General features: G+C 58.6%; 1 protein-coding gene across 10 annotated transcripts; it reads right to left on the reverse strand.

Moving 5' to 3' along the window:
* Positions 1-390: 390 nt before the first annotated feature.
* PNPLA6 (patatin like phospholipase domain containing 6) lies at positions 391-20251 on the reverse strand. Of its 10 annotated transcripts, none has more exons than XM_054717139.1 (33): positions 20187-20251; positions 19743-19830; positions 19493-19575; positions 19226-19323; positions 17066-17206; positions 16823-16982; positions 16417-16497; positions 16091-16219; positions 15649-15729; positions 15382-15544; positions 14988-15071; positions 14583-14692; positions 14322-14477; positions 14155-14232; positions 10122-10327; positions 9774-9905; positions 9564-9687; positions 9068-9181; positions 8790-8865; positions 6947-7087; positions 6699-6762; positions 6292-6460; positions 5953-6135; positions 5686-5804; positions 5345-5501; positions 4970-5086; positions 4818-4887; positions 4273-4389; positions 2169-2470; positions 1243-1359; positions 963-1059; positions 745-854; positions 391-641 (listed from the first exon to the last, which is right to left on the reverse strand). In XM_054717139.1, exons 1-33 carry the CDS (start codon positions 20211-20213, stop codon positions 567-569), a joined length of 3969 nt encoding a protein of 1322 aa, XP_054573114.1. In that variant the 5' UTR covers positions 20214-20251; the 3' UTR covers positions 391-566. The 10 variants fall into 10 exon arrangements, with proteins under 10 accessions (XP_054573114.1, XP_028016241.1, XP_028016242.1 ...); XM_028160440.2 differs by having other exon boundaries at positions 6947-7090; positions 14322-14489; XM_028160441.2 differs by having other exon boundaries at positions 14322-14489; positions 20187-20247.
* Between the last annotated feature and the right edge of the window lie 476 nt (positions 20252-20727).

A 20727-nucleotide genomic window follows, 5' to 3' on the forward strand; every position in this document is an offset into this window, starting at 1 on the left:
TTGAACCCTGTGCCTGTGTGCACCTGTATGTGTACACGTGCATGCACATGGCGTGTCTCTCAGGAACCAGGCTCAGCAGTGCACGATAGGAACACACAGAAAACTTGGAGTACCTGCACACAGTATGACCAGCCCAGGGGCGGGAGAATGAGTGGTGTCAGGACAGGCACCCAGGACATCTGGGATCCCCGGGGTGGACATGTAGCATCTGGAGGCCCGTGGTCAGCAGTGGGACTCCAGGTGGATTCTGGGATGGCACGCACAGCTCATGGAGCTCAGCCTGAGGCTGGGTGAGTGGTCTCTGTGGCAAGCTCCAGCCCAGCCGTCCTAAGCATGGAAGGTGGGGTGAGATCCCCTGAACCCCAAGAATGACATGGGCCCTCCTCCGAGAATAGACGGTTTATTGGGAATGACTGTTCAAGGTCATCAGGGTAGCGCCGCCCTCTTGGAGGGGCAGCAATCCAGTGTGTGGGCCCTGAGGTCCCGGGAGACCAGAGGTCACAGGCACAGCAGCAGGAAGTGGGGGAGCGGCCCCCTCAGCCCAGCTCCGGGGGCCCCCGCGGTCCTCAGGTGTCTGCAGGTGAGCTGGCAGCGTCCTGTGGCAGGCAGCGCCGGTGCCTGAGAATCGACTTGTCCTCCTCCTGCGGAACAGGAGCCCCACGTCACACAGAACAGGCCCGGGACAGGTCACTCAGCACAACCCGCGGGGTCATGGGCCCGGGGGGCCCGGCAGCTCCCTCTCACCATCTCAGAGGCGGTGCTGGGGCTGGCGCCCTCGGGAGAGCCCCCCTCGTCCCGTGAGCAGTCAGGTCCTGCGTCCTCCTCATACTCCGTCAGGCAGTCTGACTCTTCCCCTAGAATCCGGGGAGCAGCGTGCCCGTGAGGGGACATGGGCGGGGCTGGCATTTCCAGCCACATCCCACTGACCCCGGGCCTCGCCCCGCCTCCGGAGGCGCCCTCACCATCAGCACAGCCATCAGAAACATAGGTGGTGGGGGGCTCGATCCGGGACACGATCTCCGCCAAGTCAGTGAAGCCAGAACTGGGGAAGGCCAGCACCTGTGGGGTGACATGGGTGAGGGTCTCAGAGGCTCCGTGGCGTCCTGGGTGTCGGGGGACTGTGCCTTGGGGACACACCCTGAGGAGCGTTCTCTGGTCGGAGGAGCTCAGAGAAACCCAGGGAGATCTGGGGTCACCTGAGGTTTGGGAGACCCCGAGGGGCTGGGGGAGTCCCCGGCTTACGTCTGCACGGCGGCTCTCGATAAGGTCAGCAGACCGCCGGTCTGTGAGCATCTTCTCAATGACGTCGCCCCGGCTCCAGCCCCCAAACACAGCCTTCCCGTACTGGTAGCCCACATCCTGCAGGAAGGGAGGGGACTGGGGCCATCCGTGCTGCGACTCCCCCAGATGTTCTCCGCCTGGTCCTCTCTGCTTAGTCCCACGTTGCCTGCCCCTGGCCTGGCCCCTCAAAAGCCTGCTGCTTTGGGGGCCCTAGCATTTGAGGCTCACCCTATTTTGGAGTCAGCCATATGTAGCACCCTTGGCCCATGTCCCCCATCCTGTGCCCCTGCCAGACATTACCAATCCATCATTTCAGGATCTTTCCCACTCTTCCCATGCAGTGGGCCAAGTACCACATGAATTGAGATGGTGGTGGCAACCTTATTTCAAGTTCTCCAGATACGCAGTACATGTGTGGGTATCGCCAGCTCCCATACCCACACAGACACCGCTAACCCAGCAGGGCACACTTTCCCATCGGCCCGGGAAGAGCATCAGACATTTCCACTCAGGTCTCTGGGCAGTGGCACGGGCTATGGCACATTTCTCAGGGCCAGTGGTGCATGACATACACACTGCTCCTTCCCTCGCTTACCTTGGCAGACATTACTAGTTGATCACTGTTCCCAGGCCCACCAACGCAGAAATCTCTACACAGTGCTTCAGGTAGTGCCGCCGGCACATAAGAAGCTTAGTTCATACACAGCACGTGGGCAGCATGTTCCATGGCCACGTCCACACAGACGTCACTGACTGATGACTGTTCTATTCCCCACAGTTCCCATTGGGAAGGGAGTCCTGGACCCCTTCCCCGCGTGTTGCTCCGGGCGCTCAGCAGTAAAGCTCTGCCAGCCCCGCACGGACGCCAGGCCACCCCACCCACTCACGTAGATCTGGTCGAACTTCCCGAAGTCCATGGTCTTGAAGCAGTCGATGGGGGGGCGCAGGTACTCGCAGTAGGAGCTGGACTTGACAACCTCCAGCTGGCGTACGCAGGACACGTAGGCCAGGCGGGACTGGATCTCAGCCATGTCTGGAACCTTGATCTTATCCGTCCAAGGGTTTAGCCGCTTCCACAGCAGCCACCAGCCAGACAGGCTGTCCCCGTAGGTGCTGAGGTCGGTCTCGTCCTGGCTCCCGACGTCAATGGCAATGACTGTCTTGGCACCCATGCTGCGGGCGATGTCCGCTGTGGGGCCGGGGGGTCAGCGGGTGGCTCCCCACCAGGGCCCAGAGCAGCAAAGTTCAACCCAGTCCCACAGGCACCATCATGCATGTCACGCAAAACAACCCATGCAAACAGCATGTTGGCATGCAAATGGCATGGAAAGTGATGCCCATGATGGGGAGGAGACAGGGTCAGATGTCGGAGCTTTTAGAAGTGAGGAACCACGCCAGAGGGATGTAGGGGTTGGAGACAGAGGGATAAAATTGATGGGGAAGAGGCAGGACAGGGAAGTGGGAGGAGAGTGATGTAGCGACAGAGCCATAAGGACACCTGGAGACAGAGATCCAGAAGTAAAGACGGCAGTAGACGGGCCACAGAGAGAAATGCAGGGAAGCAGGATTAGCAGGAGATTTGGGGAGGAGAAAGAGATCAGAGTTAGAGAAATGGAAGAAGAGAGAATCTGGGGCTGTGACAAGGGGCAGAGAGCCAGGAACAGGAAAGCAGAACCGAGGAGGTGATAGGGGAGGGCCCAGCAGGGAGGGTGGTGTGTCCATGGGTCCGTGTGGCCCACTGAGGGCCCCTGAGTGGGTCTGGGGAAACCTGGGGGGATAGGGACAGGGTCCTATAACCACACTCAGCCCAGAAAAACGAGTCTCTGTCAGACTCTCCATGTGTCCCTCACGAGCTGGTTTGTATGTCTGAGTACGCATGCCCATGGCCATGTGTCCCTGTTGTCTGTGTGCATCTCCTGTCCATGTGTCTCTGTGAACACACACACTCTGGGCATGCCTACATCCCTGTACACATCCCCGGGCATGTCTGTATTTATTTAAGTCATCATGTACCCAGATCAACGTCTGTTTCCTTGTGCGTCCAAGTATGCCTACCCACCCACGGGTTTATACACACGTGAAGGTGTGTGGTGTTAGTGCAGGTATGTGTACAGAGCACCTATACAAGAGTTGGCAAATTTTTTCTGAAGCGGCCAGCAAGAAAATAATTTCAGCTTTGCAGGCCACATGGTCTGTGCCACAACTCTACTCAATATGCTATTATGGCAAGAAAGCAGCCACAGACAATGAGTAAATAACTGGGTGTGATTGTGTGTCAATAAAGTTTTATTGACAAAATCAGGCAGGGGCCGGATTGGACCTTCAGGGCAGAGTTTGCCAAGCCCTGGCGTACAGGATTGCAAGTGTGTGTGCGCAGCCAGGGAAGGTGTGTACTTGTGTATGCACGCGTCCGGGCATGTAAAATTTTAAATTGCAAACGGCCTGCCTCTTATCTGCACACAAGTCAGAGGGTGTGAAAGGACACTTGACTTGGTCTCACAGGTGCCCCGCCTACCTCAGTGTGCACACTTACGCACGTCTTAGAAAGCATGAGGGTGAGTGTGGATAGACTGGCGTGTGAGGACATGTACCCAATTTCATTAATGCGTGTGTTTTTATCCGTGCACGTGCACCTAACCTTGTGCACATGAGTACCCTACCTGCCTTCTGAGCATCTATGACAATGTGCACGTGAGCAGATGCAGTAAAGATGTCCCGTTCTATCCCCTGTCCGGTGCTGTGTGTACACGTCTGTGTGCATTCATCTGCATCTTACATATGGGTACACTTTCCACCTGCACATTCCTCCTCCGCTCATCCACATATCTGCTTGTGCACCTAAGTGTGTGTGTGTCCAGCGCCCTGCGCAGGTCTGCTTGCACACATGTCCTCCGGGGCGCCTGTCTGCGTGTATGCCTGTGCATGGGCCCACTCGCTCACTATTTGCCTGTGTGCATGTGTGTGCACATGAGCGAGCGGGCAGCCACTTGCCTGGCAGGTTGTTGATGTAGCCGCCGTCCATGAGGAGGTGCCCGTCCTTGGGGTCGCAGAGCGGGGGCAGGTAGCCCGAGAGCGTCATGCTGGCGCGCACGTATCGCCATAGGGAGCCTGCCCAGTGGGATACACAGACACAGACACGCACAGACACTCTCAGACACGCTCAGAGGCCCGGCCAGCCGGTGGGCTCGCTGACCTGGCACGTTGTTGACGTAGCACCCGTCCACCAGCAGGTGCCCGTCCTTGGGGTCGCAGAGCGGGGGCAGGTAGGGGCAGTAGGAGGCACTGGCCCGGACGTAGCGCCACACGCAGCCTGCAGGGATGGCGTGAGGGGGTGAGGTGCCTGACTGTTTCCCGGTCCCCACCCTGAGGACAGACATACCTGGGACCTCTGGGGCATTAGTGGGTGATGGTTAGTGCTGGCAATCAGGTCAGGACGGACGGTCACTCGTGTTAACAGTGTCCCGGACACTTGGCTGCCCTGCCTGCCCCCCTCCCCACGTGGCCACCGACGCCGTGGGGCCGGCCGGGGCACCCACCGTCTTTGTGCACACGCATGGCCGAGGCGGTGATGTCCGTGGTCACGTTGAAGTATGGCAGCCACAGGTCCTATGAGGACAAGGGCCGAGGTTGGGAGAAGAGGGGACCCCTGCGGACGGGGCGGGGACAGAGCAGGTGGGAGAGGGCGCACCTCAATCTGCTTGTCCTGGAAGACGCGGTGGATGCTGCGGTTGAAGGCTGACCCCGTGAACATGGACGTGGCGGGGTATGTGAGGTCCAGCATGGGCTCCAGCACGGAAGTCATGCTCTAGGGGCAAGGGGGGCAGCTGGGGTGAAACAGGAATCACTTGGGGTCACTAGCAAGTGGTCACTAAGAATGCTGATTGCTCAAGCTGGGGATGGGGGGCTGAGGTCACTAGCCAAAATGTGATGGGGGTCATCCAAAGTCCTGAAGGTATTCCGTTAAGTGTCCACGAACTAAATCAGGAACAGGTCGGAGACACCCAGGAGCTCCCGTGGATCATGCTTTGGGGTGCTTCTGGGATGGGGAGGCCCCAACACACACCTTGGCCCACTCGCGGGCCCGCTGCTTAGTTCGGCTGGCGCTTCGCTCTTCGGCATACAGGGCCCCAATGAAGGAGCCGATGGAAGTGCCGCCCACTAGGTCGACAGGGACCCCCGCCTCTTCCAATGCCTTCAGCACCCCAATGTGTGAGCAGCCCCTAAAAGGAAGAGGAGCCCTGGTGACCCGCCGGGAACCCCTTTGGCTGCACCCCCAGGAGAGTCCCTTCTCCAACTCCCTCACTGGCCAGGAACAAGGTGCCAGCCCCACCCCTATGGGGTCTCCCCCCAGTAAGCTCCACCCCTCGGGCACCGCCCCCGCCAGTGCCGGCCCCACCCCCTCACCTGGCTCCGCCCCCACCCAGCACCAGGGCGATGGTGTTGCCGGTGAGCACCCGCGCCAGGCGGGAGAAATCGCTGTGCCGGTCCACGCGCCTGGAGAACACCTTCTCATACAGCTCATGCTGGATGAGAACAGAGAGACGTCCCGTAAGCATGGGGTGCAGGAGGGAGCATCTGGATCTCCGCAGGGCTGCAGGCCCTAAGCCACGCCCCCACAGCCACTCCCCAGCTAAGTCTGAAGAGGGACCTTTTCTTTGGATCCGCCCTCACCAGCTTGGCAGGACTGCGACGCGAGAAGAGGCGGCGGGGACAGCGCAGGTGCAGGTGTCCGGAGCACCAGCTGCGCATGTTGAGCCACTCCACGGTGCGCGTGGGGCCCGGGCCCTCCTCCCGGTGCAGCAGGACCAGCTGCTTGAGGGCGCGCACCGCCGTGTTCTCCAGCATCTGCTCCAGCTGCAGGAGAGCGGAGGGCGGCGTCACCAATCACCAATGACTCGGGTCCCTAAGATTTAGCCTAGCCCCACAGCGAGGGTGCCTGTGGCACTGGTGCAAGCTCTGGTGGGGAGGGTCCGGGGCCGGGAGTGGGGTCACTGTGGGTGGTCTCCAGACCTGGCCAAGCGTGGGCTCCTGGTCGCCCAGGCCCACGATGAGGATGCAGTCAGCCTGGCGCAGGCAGCGCACGGTCCAGGGCGTCAGCGAGGAGTCTGTCTGGTAGAGCACAATGCGGTGGGTGTCCTCCTGCTGGGCCAGCCATCCGGACAGCCGAAACTCCTGGATGCTGGGAGGGGGGGGGGGGAGAATCATCCTGGGGCTGGTGAGACCACCCCAACTCCACTGCTGGGGCGGGACTTAGACACCTAGGCTCCCACACGCACCCCTCCAGGGGCGGATTCGTTCCACTAACTAGGTAGGTGGGAGCGTGCCCCTCAGCCCACAGCCTCGATCTGAAGTTGCACCTGAAAGGGTCCCACACTCAGGTCCATCCCTCAGACCCCACCCCTGCACCCCACACACACCTGTCCAGTGCGGAGGCGCCCAGGCGTGCCCGGATGATGTCACTGTTGAGGAGGAGTGTGGGGCCTGGGGATGGGTGAGGAAGAGAGGTTAGGAACCCAGGTCCACAGCTGGGGCTCTCCCAGAACAGAATACGCCCCACCCCACTCCGGTGGCCCTGTTCTGCCCGCCCCACCCCCATGGGCCCGCTGGGCACCTCCACTCACTGGCCAGTGCCCACCACACGCGCCCTGCCCCGCATCCGACTGACCGATGGCTTGCAGAGCATGCTGCAGCTCCAGGGTGAAGGCCACCATGGGCACCTCCGCACACACAGGCAGGACTGCCACCGTGGCCAGGTTGCTGGCTGGGTTGGTGAGTTCCGAGTGAGGGGGCACACCCAGTCCCGAGCCTGCTGAGAGCCCAAAGGATGAAACCTGCTGTGCAGCCATGTCCGGAGAGGGAGACCCTCCTCCTCCTCCTCAGAAACCCCCGCCCCACGTCCCGCAGCGGAGGCTCAGTGGGACCACAGTGAAGATCCTGGGCCACACGTGACAGGACTCGGCCATCCAACCTTCAGTTTGGGCTCTAATGTCCTCAGTGGCACCCACAGTGCCCGCATGCACCCATCGGTGCCTGCCCCATGCTGGCTCGGGGGCCTCTGTCCGCTGAAGAGACTTGAACACAAAACTAAGCAGAAGCAAATACACCTTTGGCCCATCTACTGCCTCCCAGCGTCCCCACGGACACCCGCACACTCCCACGGGCCGCCAGGGCTGCGGAGCCTCTCTCCGCCTCCAGCCGCTTCCCATTCACTCTGAGCAGCCTCAGTGCCTTCCCAGGCCCCAGCCCCTGTGCGACTTGCCCTGGCCGTTTCTCCCCATCACTCACTGTCCTCCTCCAAGTATAAAACCACCGATCCGTGTGCAGAGCCTTCAAAGCTCTCTTCAATGTCCGGCCCATCTCATTTATCAAGTCTCAGCTGCTGTCCTCTGAAAAGCTAGTCCCCCCCAATCAAGACCCTCTTTTGTTGGCTGCACAGTACGTGTCTGATGTTTTGCCTGCGGCTGTAAACCCCTCTAGGGCCTGCTGTGCACGCCCCCACCCCATGCCGGGTATAGTGCCTAGCACACACTAGGTGCTCACTGGAATATGCCTTTTCTTTTTTGTTTTCCCCTCACTGGAGGATTGAAGGTATTTATTCCACTGACTTTTGGAGGGAGGGAGGGAGGGAGGGAGGGAGGGAGGGAGGGAGGGAGGGAAAAGAGAAACATTGATGAGAGAGAGAGAGAGAGAGAGAGAGAGAGAGAGATTGGTTGCCTCCCGTGCTCCTCCTGACAGGGGCAGGGGATTGAACTGCAAGTCGGGGACCGGTGCTCTAACCGCTGAGCAAACTGGCCAGAGCAAAAATGCCTTTTCTGTAGAGCATCAGCAGAGAGGCTCCTGGAAGCCCAAAATCTTAACGTCCCTAGCCCCAAGGCTGCCCAAGTATCACGCCAAGGATGGCTCGAGCATTTGTCTACACAATTCAGGGCTGTGGGGGAGGGGGCACCTGACCGTGGGCATGAGGCGCTTCTTGGCCACTGCTCACCACTGCCGCCACCCGGGAGCCAGGAGTCAAGGCTGACGGGGCAGAAGCCCCCGGGGTAAAAGGGAGGCAAAGAGGTTGCCAGTCTCAGTCCCATATTTACACACAACTCACATCCAACTCCAATTCCCAGGGCTCCCTAGTTCATGGAAATCACACCTCCCAGCGTGCAGGTAACTTCAGAGGCCCCATCTCAACACGCCCCGGGGGGCCAAACACGACCCCAGGAACTCCATTTCCCAGCATACCCTGTTCTCCATCCTTCAGTCAAGTCCTGCCGCCTGGAACGAAGCTCACCCCTAAAACTCTGCCGCCTCAACAGAGTGACATTTTAGATTCCATAAGCAAGTAGCCCGGAGTGGAACTCCGTTCCCGGCCAGCCCGGCACCTAACTCCCTCCTGACAGCATGGGCCGGAGCGGAGCTGGACTTGGTTTCCCAGCATGCCCTGGGTCAGGGCTCTCTCCCCCAGCAAGTCCCAAGTGTTGACTACATGCCCCCAGCATCTGGGCACCTGCGGATCTCACCTGGGAACGGTCCTTGCAGCTGCTGCAAATTCCCCAGAATTTTCTGGCTCAGCAGGTGAATGAGGCGGGTCACGACCTGGGGCGTTGAGATGGGCGGTCCAGCGGGACTGGAGGGGCCGCAGTGCGAGCCCACCTTCCCCTCGCGTCCCTCCGCCTCACTTCGAGTCCCGCCTCCACGCGCCCACTTCCAAACGTTAGGCCCCGCCCCCCCCGGGCCGCCCCGCCCCGCCCCGCCTGCTGCCCTTTGGGAAGCCAGCCCACACCCCACGGAGTCGCACCTGCGGGTACCGCCGTTTGATGTGGCCCAGGGTGCCCTCGGGGAGCTTGGCCAGCTCTGTGTCGCGCACCGCGTGCACCGTGGTGGCGCGCGGCTGCCGCGTCAGCGCTTCCACCTGGGGGACCACGTGCATGACCGGAGATGCCTGGGCCAGGAGCCTCCGAATGGGCAGAACGGGTGAGGGGAGGCCGGGAGGGGAGGCCGAGGAGACAGTGCAGTTCTACTCAGTGTCCCCCGGATGGGGGTGGAAGGAACCAAGCCTCGCTACCCATTAGGGCCGGGAGAGGGAGTACAGGGATCCCCGGGCGGGTCTGATGGGAGAGGTCTGGGGCAGGTCCGTCAGCATCCCCGCCCACAGAAAGGCGCTGGGAGAAACGGACTGCGAGGTCACAGGTGTTCACCACCCGGTCAGATGACCCGAGATGGTGTGCATGTTGGGGGCGGGGAGAAAAACTGGCCTGCAGAGATCAGAGGTCAGTGGGTGTGGCCGCGCTCACCACTCCGACAAGATCCCCGCGGCCGTACTCGCCCACCAGCTCCTTCTTGCCACTGCCACGCTGGATGACGCTGCGCAGCCGCCCATTGAGCACGATGTAGGTGCAGTCCGAGCGGTCGCCCTGTCTGGGGTGGGGTGTGCGTCACACAGGATCCAGCCAGGTCTGAGGCAGGGCTGAGCGGCGAGGTGGGGGCGGGGGTGGGACCTGCACCTGTACAGCGCTCGTCCAGCCTCCACGGCTGTCCAGTCGATGGCAAAGTCCATCTGGCGCACAAAGGGTGACATCCTCGCAGCCACCGTGTGCGCGGCACTCAGCACCACACTGGGCTGTGCGCGCATGATCCTGCAGTGTAGACGAAGGACAGGGACGCATGGGCCGGGGGTGTCCTGGAACTGCCCTGAGGGAGTGGGCAGGACGGGTGACGGCCTGGAGGTGGGGTTGGAAGGGCCCAAAGCTCCCCTGTTAAGGTGTAAGCCTTCAGAGGGGTGGCCTCTCCCATGGCAGAAGGGAGTCAGGGCCCCTAAGGGCCAGTCCCCCCAACATGGGGCCCAGTCGTACTCATAGAAGTCGCACTTGGAGATCCGCAGGAAAGTGCAGTCGCGCTGGGCTCGCAGCGTGAAGATGAGGGGCTCCCCCGTGAGCACAGCCAGCTGCCCAACCAGCTCGCCTGGCTGTGCGATGAACAGGCACACGTCCTCAGCCTTGTCGATCATGCGCTGGTAGACGTGCAGGCAGCCCCAGAGCACAAAGTGCAGGCTCACATCCTACGGGCAGGCACCAGGAGATGGGCACAGGGCCAACACTTGTACCCCCAACTCAGGTCAATTCACTCCAAAGGAAGCGGAGGGAGTGAAGGCTTTGCATAGCTCCGCTGAGCAGCATATTATTCAGCACCCAGGGCAGACATTGCTAATAGATCACCAAACTCTTAAGCCCAGATTATGGCCCATGAATTCTTTCCAACACAGCCAGCAAGAGGCTGCAAGGATTGGCTACCTAGGGGGTGTGGCTTAAATCCTCTTTGCTCATCTGGGCAATTGGATAGCCACATGGAAGAATAAAGTTGGATCTTCACCTTACACCATATTAAAATGGATTAAAAATATGAATGTAAGAATTAAAACTATAAAACTCTTCAAAGAAAATACAGGGGTCCATCTTCATGACCTTGAATTTGATAGTGGATTCTTGTTGCATAATCAACAAAATCAATCAAAACTTTTGAACTTCAAAGGACACTACCAAGAAAGTAAATGGACAAGTCACAGTATGGGAGAACATATTTGCAAATCATATTGCCTGCTAAGGGTCTTGAATTCAGAATACATACAGAAATCTTATAACTCAATAATAAAACAACCCAATTTAAAAATGGACAAAGGATCTGAATAGACACCTCTCCAAGAGATATAAGCACATGAAAAGATCATGACTCAGGGAAATGCAAATCAAAACCAAAATGAGATGCCACTTCACACTCACTAGGAGAGCTAGGATCAAAAAATGTTCAAGAGAACGTGGAGAAACCAGAACCTCACACACTGCTGGTGGGCGGGGTGTAACGGTGCACCCACTGGAGGAGGGTGCTCAGGGGGTTAAAAGCAGAGTTGCCATATGACCCAGCAGTTTGACTCCTAGGTATCTACCCAACAGAAATGAAATGTATGTCCACATGGAAACTTGTGTGTCAATGTTCATAGCAGCATTATGCATAATAGCCAAGAGGTAGCCTTAATCGGTTTGGCTCAGTGGATAGAGCATCGGCCTATAGACTCAAGGGTCCCAGGTTCGATTCCGGTCAAGGGCATGTACCTTGGTTGCGGGCACATACTCAGTGGGGAGTGTGCAGGAGGCAGCTGATCGATGTTTCTAACTCTCTATCCCTCTCCCTTCCTCTCTGTAAATAATTTTTAAAAATAGCCAAAAGGTAGAAAATAACCCATATGTACATCAACAGATGAATGGATCAGCAAAGGGCTGAATATCCACCCAATAAAGTATTATTCGGACATAAAAAGGAGTGAAGCACTAACACGTGCTTCAACAGGATTGAGCCTTGAAAACATGATGCTCAGTTGGAAGCCAAACACAAAAGGCCACAGAGCATGTGGTTCCATTTATATGAAATGTCCAGGACAGGCAACTATGTAGAAATAAGACTAGAGTTCTTTAGGGCATGGGGTGGGTGGGTCAGGAGGCAGGAGACGGCTAAAGTGTATGGGATTTCTTTTCAAGGTGACAAAAATGTTCTAAAATGGATTGTGCAACTCTGAATATACTAAAAACCACTGAAGCACACTCTTTAAATGGGCGGACTGCATAGTATGTGAATTATATCTCAATAAAACTATCACCGAAAATAAAAAATCCCCCCTATTCCCCGTTCCCTTGTTCCCCGCCATGCCTGTTGACGTCCTAGTCCTAGTTTTCTAGAAACGACGCATTACTTCTCACCACGGGAAGTAACTGGCACAAGCTGTTCCCTCTGCCTAGAATGCTCTTTCCTCCCATTACACTTAAATCCCTCCCACCGTTCCTTCTTAGCTCAGGTCACTTCCTCAGAGAGGCTGCCCCGCCTGAGCCAGGGTCTGCAGAGCCGAGAACAGCTCCTTCTGTCTGTGCACCAAGCACATGGGCTCTCACACCCTTTGAATGGAATGTCCATCAGAACCGTGGGCTGCGCGGGCCAGAGGCCTGGCTTTCCTCCTCTGCAGCTGCTACACGGCCTGGGCCTGAGACACAGCAAACACCCAGTCCGAACAGGCGCCCTCTCCTCCCTCTCTGGTTAGCCTGCCTACCCAGACACCTCCCTTCCCCAACCTTTTATAAACAAGGAAGTGAAACTGCACAGATAAGGAAAGATTTCTTCTTCATCCGCCAGAGCAACCTGTCTGGCACCTCACAAAGCTCCAGCGAGCACCAAAACACTGCAAGGGCCCCTGGGAGGGGCACAGCCCCGGAGATACACACATGTGCTGGGACCTCCGAGGACAGACTTTCTAGGCTGGGTCTGGGATATGAGTGGAAGTTACTAATATTAGGCTGCCGTTTGCCATCAGGTCGGGAAGCACGTTTCTCTACTGCAGGACTCCTCAGAGCCTTGAATATGCCAATGCTGTTCAACGGGAACTTCCACGAAGAGATAAAGCAGCCAGCATTCCCCAAACCTATTTGGCCACGGATCCCTGGTGGTACAGGTGTTTCATGAAACACACTTTGGGAAATATCTGTGGAAAGCAGTTTCTCAGCCTTGGCATTACTCACATTTTAGGCTGGATAATTCAGTTGTGGGGGCTGTCCTGTGTGTTCTGGCATCCCTGGCCTCTAACCATTAGATGCCAGTAGCACCCTCCCAAGTCAATAAAAAACGTCTCTACATTACCAAATGTCTGCTGAGGGCAAAATTCTCCCAGGAGGAAAACCATCAGCGCGAAGTTTCAGAGAGAGCGACAGCACAGTCACACCCCTAACCAAGCTGGGCAGACCCTGAGACCCCGAGTGGCCGCAGGCCAGCGATCCGTTAGTATCCACGGCGGCCTAGAGCCCAACAGGGTCTCCCAGAGAAGCAGGGCCCAAGGGCCCCGCAGGAGCCATGGTAGGACCACCCTGTGTCAGCTCATTCCCCAAAACCACAAACAGCTGGCAAAAGCATCACCAGCGCCCTCTGCAGGAGGGAGCCACCCTGCAGTGAGCAGCTTGAGGCGACAGCTGAATCAGCCGGCCACAGGCCAGGCGCCCCACCCCCCACCCCAAGCAGTGCGTCAGTCTCAGTACCTGTGCCACGCTGCCCTCTGTGTCACCCCTGAGCTGCCGCTCCACACCCTTCCCTGGGCTTGTCACCCTTGCAAACCTTAGGCAGCTCAGACTACTTCCTCTTTAATGCTGGTGGCAGTTACTGCAACTACTTCCATTCCACCGAGGAGGAAGCAGAGAACTTCCTAGATGACTTGCTCAAGGTCACACGGAATCTGGCCAGAGTCCGGATTTTCAATCGAGCCCCTCCCTCCAGAACCCTCTTCCCCTGTGCTTCCTGATGGAGATCACGGCCTCAGTGTCCCCAAATGGAGACTGGAGGCATTCATGGGGGCAGTTTTCAAACCTCCCGGTGCTACCAGCAGGCACTGAAGTCCAGCTCCTGGGGCCAGTTCATGGCCTCTGGGTCCTGATTCCAATTTGTACACATTTATCAAGTGCCCATCCCAGCAGGGGGCCCGAACATCAGGGTGTATTACAGAATCAAAAGCTCAGAAAACAGGTTGCGGGAAAGGCCAAGGCAGGTAACAGATCTAGGGGCTGGGGTCTTAGCAAAAAGTGTTGGAGGTAAAGACTGATTGGTCCTGAGCAAGCATGTCAAACTCAAAAGCTAACACGGGCCAAATAAATGAGGCATGCGGCCCATGGGCTGCAAGTTTGACATGCTTGGTCCAGAGGATAAGGGGTGCGTGAGCTGGGGGTCAGTCGTAGGATCCGAGGGTCAGGGACTGGAAATCACAGACTAAGAGTTCTACAAGTAGGGTCAAAGAGCAAGGATCAGAGATCAGAGAGGTCTCAGGTCACAGTTGTACGTTTAAAGGTCAGGGGTCAGCCTCACCTGGTCCCCCTGGCGGGCAATGATGGTGCCGGCTTTAGCATGATGTAGCAAGACTCGGCTGTTCAGGAGGGAGGGGTCCTAAGGAGGGAGGGAGGTTGAGACTGGTCCAGCCAGGCCTCCCCCCACCCTCCACCTAGTCCCCCAGCCCCTGGGCCAAGGCCACCCACCTCAATCCGCATCAACTTGGCCAGCTCCCGCTTTGCCGCCTCAAAGATGCTACTGGTCTGGCGGCCCTGGTAGGGCCCGAAGGGGCAGCCGCCGGTGGCTGACTCATCCTCACAGTAGCTGTACTCGCAGGCACCTGCCGGCTGCTCCCGGGGCTCCTGAGTGGGAGTCTACATGGGGCAGGGCCTGTGACCTCCCTGCTCCCACCCAACTTTCCTCCTCAGGGGCCTCCACCAGGGGAAGGGCAGAGGGCAGGGCCTTACCCGAACAGGGACTACCTGGGGCCCCACTGAAGCCTCTTCTTGCAGAGACACGGAAATCCGGCCACGTTCATACGCCATGTCGAAGTCCGAGCGGGGACCTCCCTGCAAGCCTGCAGTGGGCAGGGGACAATAAAAGCAACAGAGACAAGACTGACCACAACTGCAGTCTACGCAAGCAGTGCCCATGTGCCACTGCCAACCCGTGCAGACGTGGCTAACCAATGACTGCACTCCTCGGACCCTCACCACAGCTGGGAGGGCATCATTCCAATGAGCACCCATGAAAATGTCAGCAGAAAGCGCTGCCAGGGCTTCCATTGGACAGATAAGGAAAAGAAGGACTGGCCAGCCTGCGTTCCAACCCAGAAGTTCGATGCCTCCCCCTCCCGGCCCAAGGCCCCAGACCTGAGATGTCCACTGGCATGGAGATGCAGCGGCTCAGCAGGGGGGCCGAGGGGGCTTCCAGGGATGTGGGCTTCGCCAGGTCCCCTGAGGGAGACACGAGTTCAGGCTCCTACCACTGGGGGTGTGGAACTGAAGGGGTACTGGGGAGCGGTCACCTCAGAGTCCCTGGGGACTAGGAGACTAGGAAAGGTACTCCCAATGGGTCTACAGCAAGCACGTCAAACTCAAAGGCTAACACGGGCCAAATAAATGAGGCATGCGGCCCGCAGGCCACGAGTTTGACATGCTTAGTCTACAGAGCGGAGGCCACAGGTCACTGGGGGACCAGCCAGGAGTCGGATCTGGGTACCTAGCTAAGAGACCATGGAGCTCCAACATGGGTCATCTCAGGTACCTGCAGGTCCAGGCAGAGGGGCCCCGGTGGGGTCAGGTGGCCGGCCAGGGGCCTCCCGAGGCTCCTCAGTTGCCGAGGTGCTGCCAACACGCTTGGAGCCTCGAACGGGGCTGGTGCGAGCTGGGAGGCCGGGGCTGGGGAAGAGGCGCAGGGGTTGGATCTCCTGGGGGCAGAGAGCACCGTTATGGCAAATCCTGGGAGGCATGTGGCGCTCCACACTTCCAACCCTCCCTCCCCCCCTCCCCCCCACCTCTCTGAGTGACTCACGTGGCTGAAGAGCTCATTGGTCAGACCCAGGTAGTTGTGGAGGGCCAGGAAGGTGACTCGCTGCAGCCTCACCATGATGATCTGCAGGGGCGTGGTCAGCAGGGGCGGAGCCAGAAGAGGGACAGGGCAGGAAGCAGGTCAGTCAGCAGAGGGGCCAAAGAAAGTTGAGAGGAAGCATTAAAGGGGAGGGGCCACAAATGGGGAGGAGGCTGGGTGGAGCCAAGACCAAGGTTGGGGGCACTGAGGGGAGAGCAGAGCCAGAGGTGCCAGGGAGGAACCCCCAATGAGGAGGCAGAAGCCTGGGGAGATGGGTCAAGACAGCTAATGGGAAGAGTCGGGCAGCACAGGGGTCTGGCTGCTCAGGGCTAACAGCACAGCTTGCGGGACTGCTGGGTCCCAGCCCGCGGCTGCCGGTGATGAGGGCGGCGGAAGGCCCGCTGACCTGCACCACCCGCACCAGGCTCTCCGGGTACTTGGTGAAAACTGCAGAGAAGGCCTCCACCGGCAGCCGCAGCACAGTGGAGTCTCGGGCTGCGCGGGCAGACACTGTACGATGGGGGTGCTGGTGACCCTGGGGATGCAGGGACATGAGGAGAATCAAGGTCAGGGGCTGAGAGTCCTCACTGCTCCCCCAGCTCTTCCGAACTCCAGGGCCTTGAGGAACCACCGGCAGCATCAGGGACAGAGCAGAGACCGGGGCCTCCAACCCAGTCCCCTGGGTGTGGCGTTGAACCCCAGCCGCCTTGCCACCCCAAACTGACCACTCACAGTGATGACATCCAGGATGCTCAGGAGGCTGTTGACACTGTCCCCGGGGCCTACTTCCTTCACCACACACTCCTTCCCGTCCTGTCACACATGGGGTGGGAGTCAGGGCAGTGACCAGGGCTGCCAACCCGCATCCATCGCCAACCACACCACTGGCCCTCACCCTCACCCACCGTGACCACTGATGCCCCGACCTCTGGCCCCACGGAACCTTCTGACCAGCACCCGTTTCTTGCCCCTAGCTAACTGCAACCACTGACCACCCAGATACCCTTGGGCATCTGCTCCCAACTCCGGCCTGCACATCTCAAAAGACCACCAGCCCCATGACCAACAGCAGAGCCTGCCCCGTGGCCACTGCATCGCCGCCTGTCTCCCTGCAGTCCCCTGCGGGCAGCCCACTTACCGGCCCTGGCAGGCAGAGCTCCAGCAGCCCGTCCTGCACCACATAGATGCTGGCGTCTGGCTGGCCTGGCCGGAAGACGTAGTCCCCCTGGCTGAGCCGCTGGAAGATCATGTGCCGGCAGAGCTCCAGAAAGAGCGGCTTCTCGAAGTGGCCCAGCACCCTGTTGGATGGGGGAGGGGGGGGAGGAACGCAGGTCAGATCAGCACCCAGCTCTGCAGCCCCAGCCTGCGCTCCGACACTGACCGCACGTTCTTCAGCATGTAGAGCACCTCGGAGGGCAGGTGGGAGTTGGCCAGGTCGCCCTCGGTCAGGTCAGCCTCCAGCACGGCAGGCGGGGGCTCCTTCCGCTGCAGTGTGGGAGTCTCTTTCTGGATGCGGAGGATCCTGGTGGGAGCAGAGAGGCATGGGGGGGAGCAGGGAGCAGGCACGGGCAGACCTGAGATCCCCATACACCCTTGCTCCTGAGTCACACAGAACAGGGATCAGCAAAGTCTGGCCTACTGGCCAAATCAGGCCCCCCATTTCTTTTTTGCACATAAAGTTTTAGTGGCACATAGGTACATTCACTCATTCATGTCCATGCTGTCTGTGGCTATTTTCATGCTACAACAGAGTTGAATAGTTATAGCAGAGCTGTATGTAGCCTGCACAGCCGAAGATGTTTACTGTCTGACCCCATACAGAAAAACCCTGAGATCACCCCTCCTCTAGTCATAGGCCTCTGAAATGACCTTCTAGTTCAGTGGTTCTCAATCTTTCTAATGCCATGACCCTTTAATACAGTTCCTCATGTTGTGGTGACCCCCAACCATAAAATTATTTTCGTTGCTACTTCATAACTGTAATTTTGCTACCGCTATGAATCGTAATGTAAATATCTGTGTGTCGCGACCCACAGGTTGAGAACCGCTAGCAGGGTAGCCTAAGACCATCGGAAAACACAGATATTTACGTTATGATTCGTAACAGTAGCAAAATTACAGTTATGAAGTAGCAACGAAAATAATTTTATGGTTGGGGGTCACCACAACATGAGGAACTGTATTAAAGGGCTGCGGCATTAGAAAGGTTGAGAACCACTGGTCTAGTTAGACCCCTGACATAGCTTCTAAGACACGGGCAGACTTTAGAAGGAACACCTGTTCGTCATGGGCCCCTGACATAGTCCTTCCAGTGATCACAGACCAGACTCCTGAGATGGCCTTTCTAGTGTAGGCAGACCCCTGGCGGAACTTCCAGTATATGAGGAGACTTCAGATACAGCCGCTCTGTTCTTTATAAGGTCCCTGAGCTAATCCTTCCTCTCCCGCCTCAGAGGACCCTGACACAGCGCTCCTGACACATGGAGAATCCAGGTACAGCCTCTTTGCTATTCACAGACCTGGGAGAGCCCTTCCCCGCAAGCCGGTTACTGCTGTGACAGCCCCCACACTGCTCACAAGATACTTGAGACAGACCCTCTAGTATGAGCAATTCCCTGAGTTAAACTCCATGATACAGAGAAATCCAGATAGAGCTCCTCATGTGAACAGGGAGGCCGTTGGGCTAGCCCTTCCCCAGGTCACAGATTCCTGCGCTAGCCCTCTGATGGTCAGGACAACCTCAGGGCAGCTTTTCAAGGGTGTGCAGACGCTGAGATGTGGAGAGACTCGAGATACAGTGTCCAATCATGGAGAACGAGAGACAGCCCTCTCAAGTCACAGAAAGTCATGTGATAGGACATGTTGGCCATGGACAGCCCTGGGACAGCCCTTCATATCTCATGAAGTGGACTCCAAGCTGTTAGGACACCCCCGAGCCAGCTCCCAACTTAAAAAGATCCCTGGAAGAGCCTTCCTCAGAGACCCCGAGGGCATCCTTCGCTAAGGACAGGCACCCTGAGACGTCCTTCCTATGTTTCTCGTGCAAGAAGACTCTTGAGATAAGTCCCAGGGAACACAATCCCTGCCATAGCCTCCTTAGTGTGGGGAGAACTCCAAGGTAGGTGACGTGGAGAGATGTCTTCTGATGTAGCAAGGCTGCTAAGATAACCCGGGGAGAACAAAGGCTACAGGTAGCCCTTCCAGCTGGTCACAGAAACACCTGAGATGACCCCAATGCGCACCCCTCCTGTGAGGAGACCCATGAAATAGCCTAATAGAAACCCCAGATATAGACCCCCACAAGGTGTCAGAGATACTGACTGAAGAGCAAACAGCTCACAGATAACCTGGGGGGGGGGGGGGGGCGTCACTGGTAGGGGACCGTCTCTGAGATAGCCCCTAGGGGGGCAGCCTGTCTGGTGTGAGGTGGAAGACTCCCAAGACAGCCCACCGGGTAGAAAGAAACTCGAGATACATGGGTTGATCACTCAAATGGCCCCCGAGGGAGCCCCAGGGCCAGGTGTACTCGGCACAGCCTTACTTCTTGGCAATGTTCAGCATCTTGAGTTTCTTCTTCATGCGAGGCCTGGAGGTGGTGGAGACGGAGGTGTCCACCAGGGAGGAAGTGGACTGTGACACCTAGCATAATCAAGGGGAAGAGCAGGTCAGCTGCTAGTTCAGACCCTGGGGAAGAGGGGTTTCAGACGCGTACGTCCTTCATCAAGGAGGAGGGGTTTACAACAGTTGTAACCAAGTAAAGGGCAGGGCTTCTGTGTGGTCAGCGGGAGCCTGTTGGTCCTAGACTCACCTTCCGCATAATCTTCCGGCCATAGAAAAGCACTTTGTCCCTCTTCCGGAATCGATACCGCGGGCCCTCCGGGGCTGGGGTTTCTAGGATCAGGGGAGAGGGGCGCTCTGAGCTCTGCGCAGACTCCGCGCGGCCAGAGATGGGGACACGGCGTGCAGACCCTAGCAAGTCCAATCCCTGCTGCCTCCGGAACCCGGCATCTCAGCTCCCCACAACGCAGCCTCCCCAGAGGGGCCCTCGGGGTCCTCACTCGGCACTCGAAGCCTCCGCACTAGCAGGAGGATGAGCACGGCGGTGACGAACACGGCGACTCCGGCCCCGATCATCACGCCCAGCACCTGCGGGACGAATGGCACTGGCTGCGCATCGCATACCCGCCCCACCGAGCCCTCCCCGGGGGCCAGGACGTCCTGGACCCCATCCCATTGCGCTACGTCCACACCCGAGAAGTTCACAGCGGCCCCAGTCCTCTGTGTCTCCATCTGCAGAATGGGACAGCGCGACTCCCCCCCAGGGCGGGGGTAGGAGGCGGCGCCACTCTTCCCGGCGGCTCCGCCGTCCGCGCGCGGTGCACGCCGGGAAATATAGTTCCGCCAGAACAGACCCGGCCCAGTTCTTGCGGGACTGCGAAGATACGCGCTGAGCACGTCGGGAGTTGTAGTCCCCGCGGAGCCTCGCAACCTCAGAGTTTTACCATTCCTGCTGGCAGAGGGGCCTCCATCAGCTGTTTCTGGCTGGTCGACAGGTTTGGTAGCCCAGAGTCCTGGGAATCAAGACGCAGGAGGAACCCGTCATTCTGGGCCCGCCCCTCCCCTGCCACAAGCCCTGCCCCTTCGTACCCGCAGCTTGGGCGGGGGAGAGCTTGATGGGGGAGAGCTGGAGGGACGCCGCGGAGCCCAGGGGTGGGGCAAGTTGACCTCGGGGCCGGGCTAGGGAGCGAGGCGTGTCTCCGGGTCCCGCCTGTCTCTCTTCACCTGGGCCGCCCAGCCGCTCCACCTGTCCAACCCCCACCCTAGGGCCAAAGGGCCGCCGCCGGGCACCCACTATCAGCAACCAGCGCACGGGTTCCCCAAGGGCACGGCTCCTTCACGCCAGCCTCTACCCTACGGGATTAATCAATCCGGACTCCCCGCGAAAACTAGAGCCATAGCTAAGGGGTCGGGGAAGATGCCTGGCTTCTGCCTCCAGCCTGCCCCGGGGAAGACGCAGGGGCTGGGGCGCGTGGGGGGTCCTGG

Source organism: Eptesicus fuscus, chromosome 6 (genome assembly GCF_027574615.1).
Source record: "Eptesicus fuscus isolate TK198812 chromosome 6, DD_ASM_mEF_20220401, whole genome shotgun sequence".
Classification (NCBI taxonomy): Eukaryota; Metazoa; Chordata; class Mammalia; order Chiroptera; family Vespertilionidae; genus Eptesicus; species Eptesicus fuscus.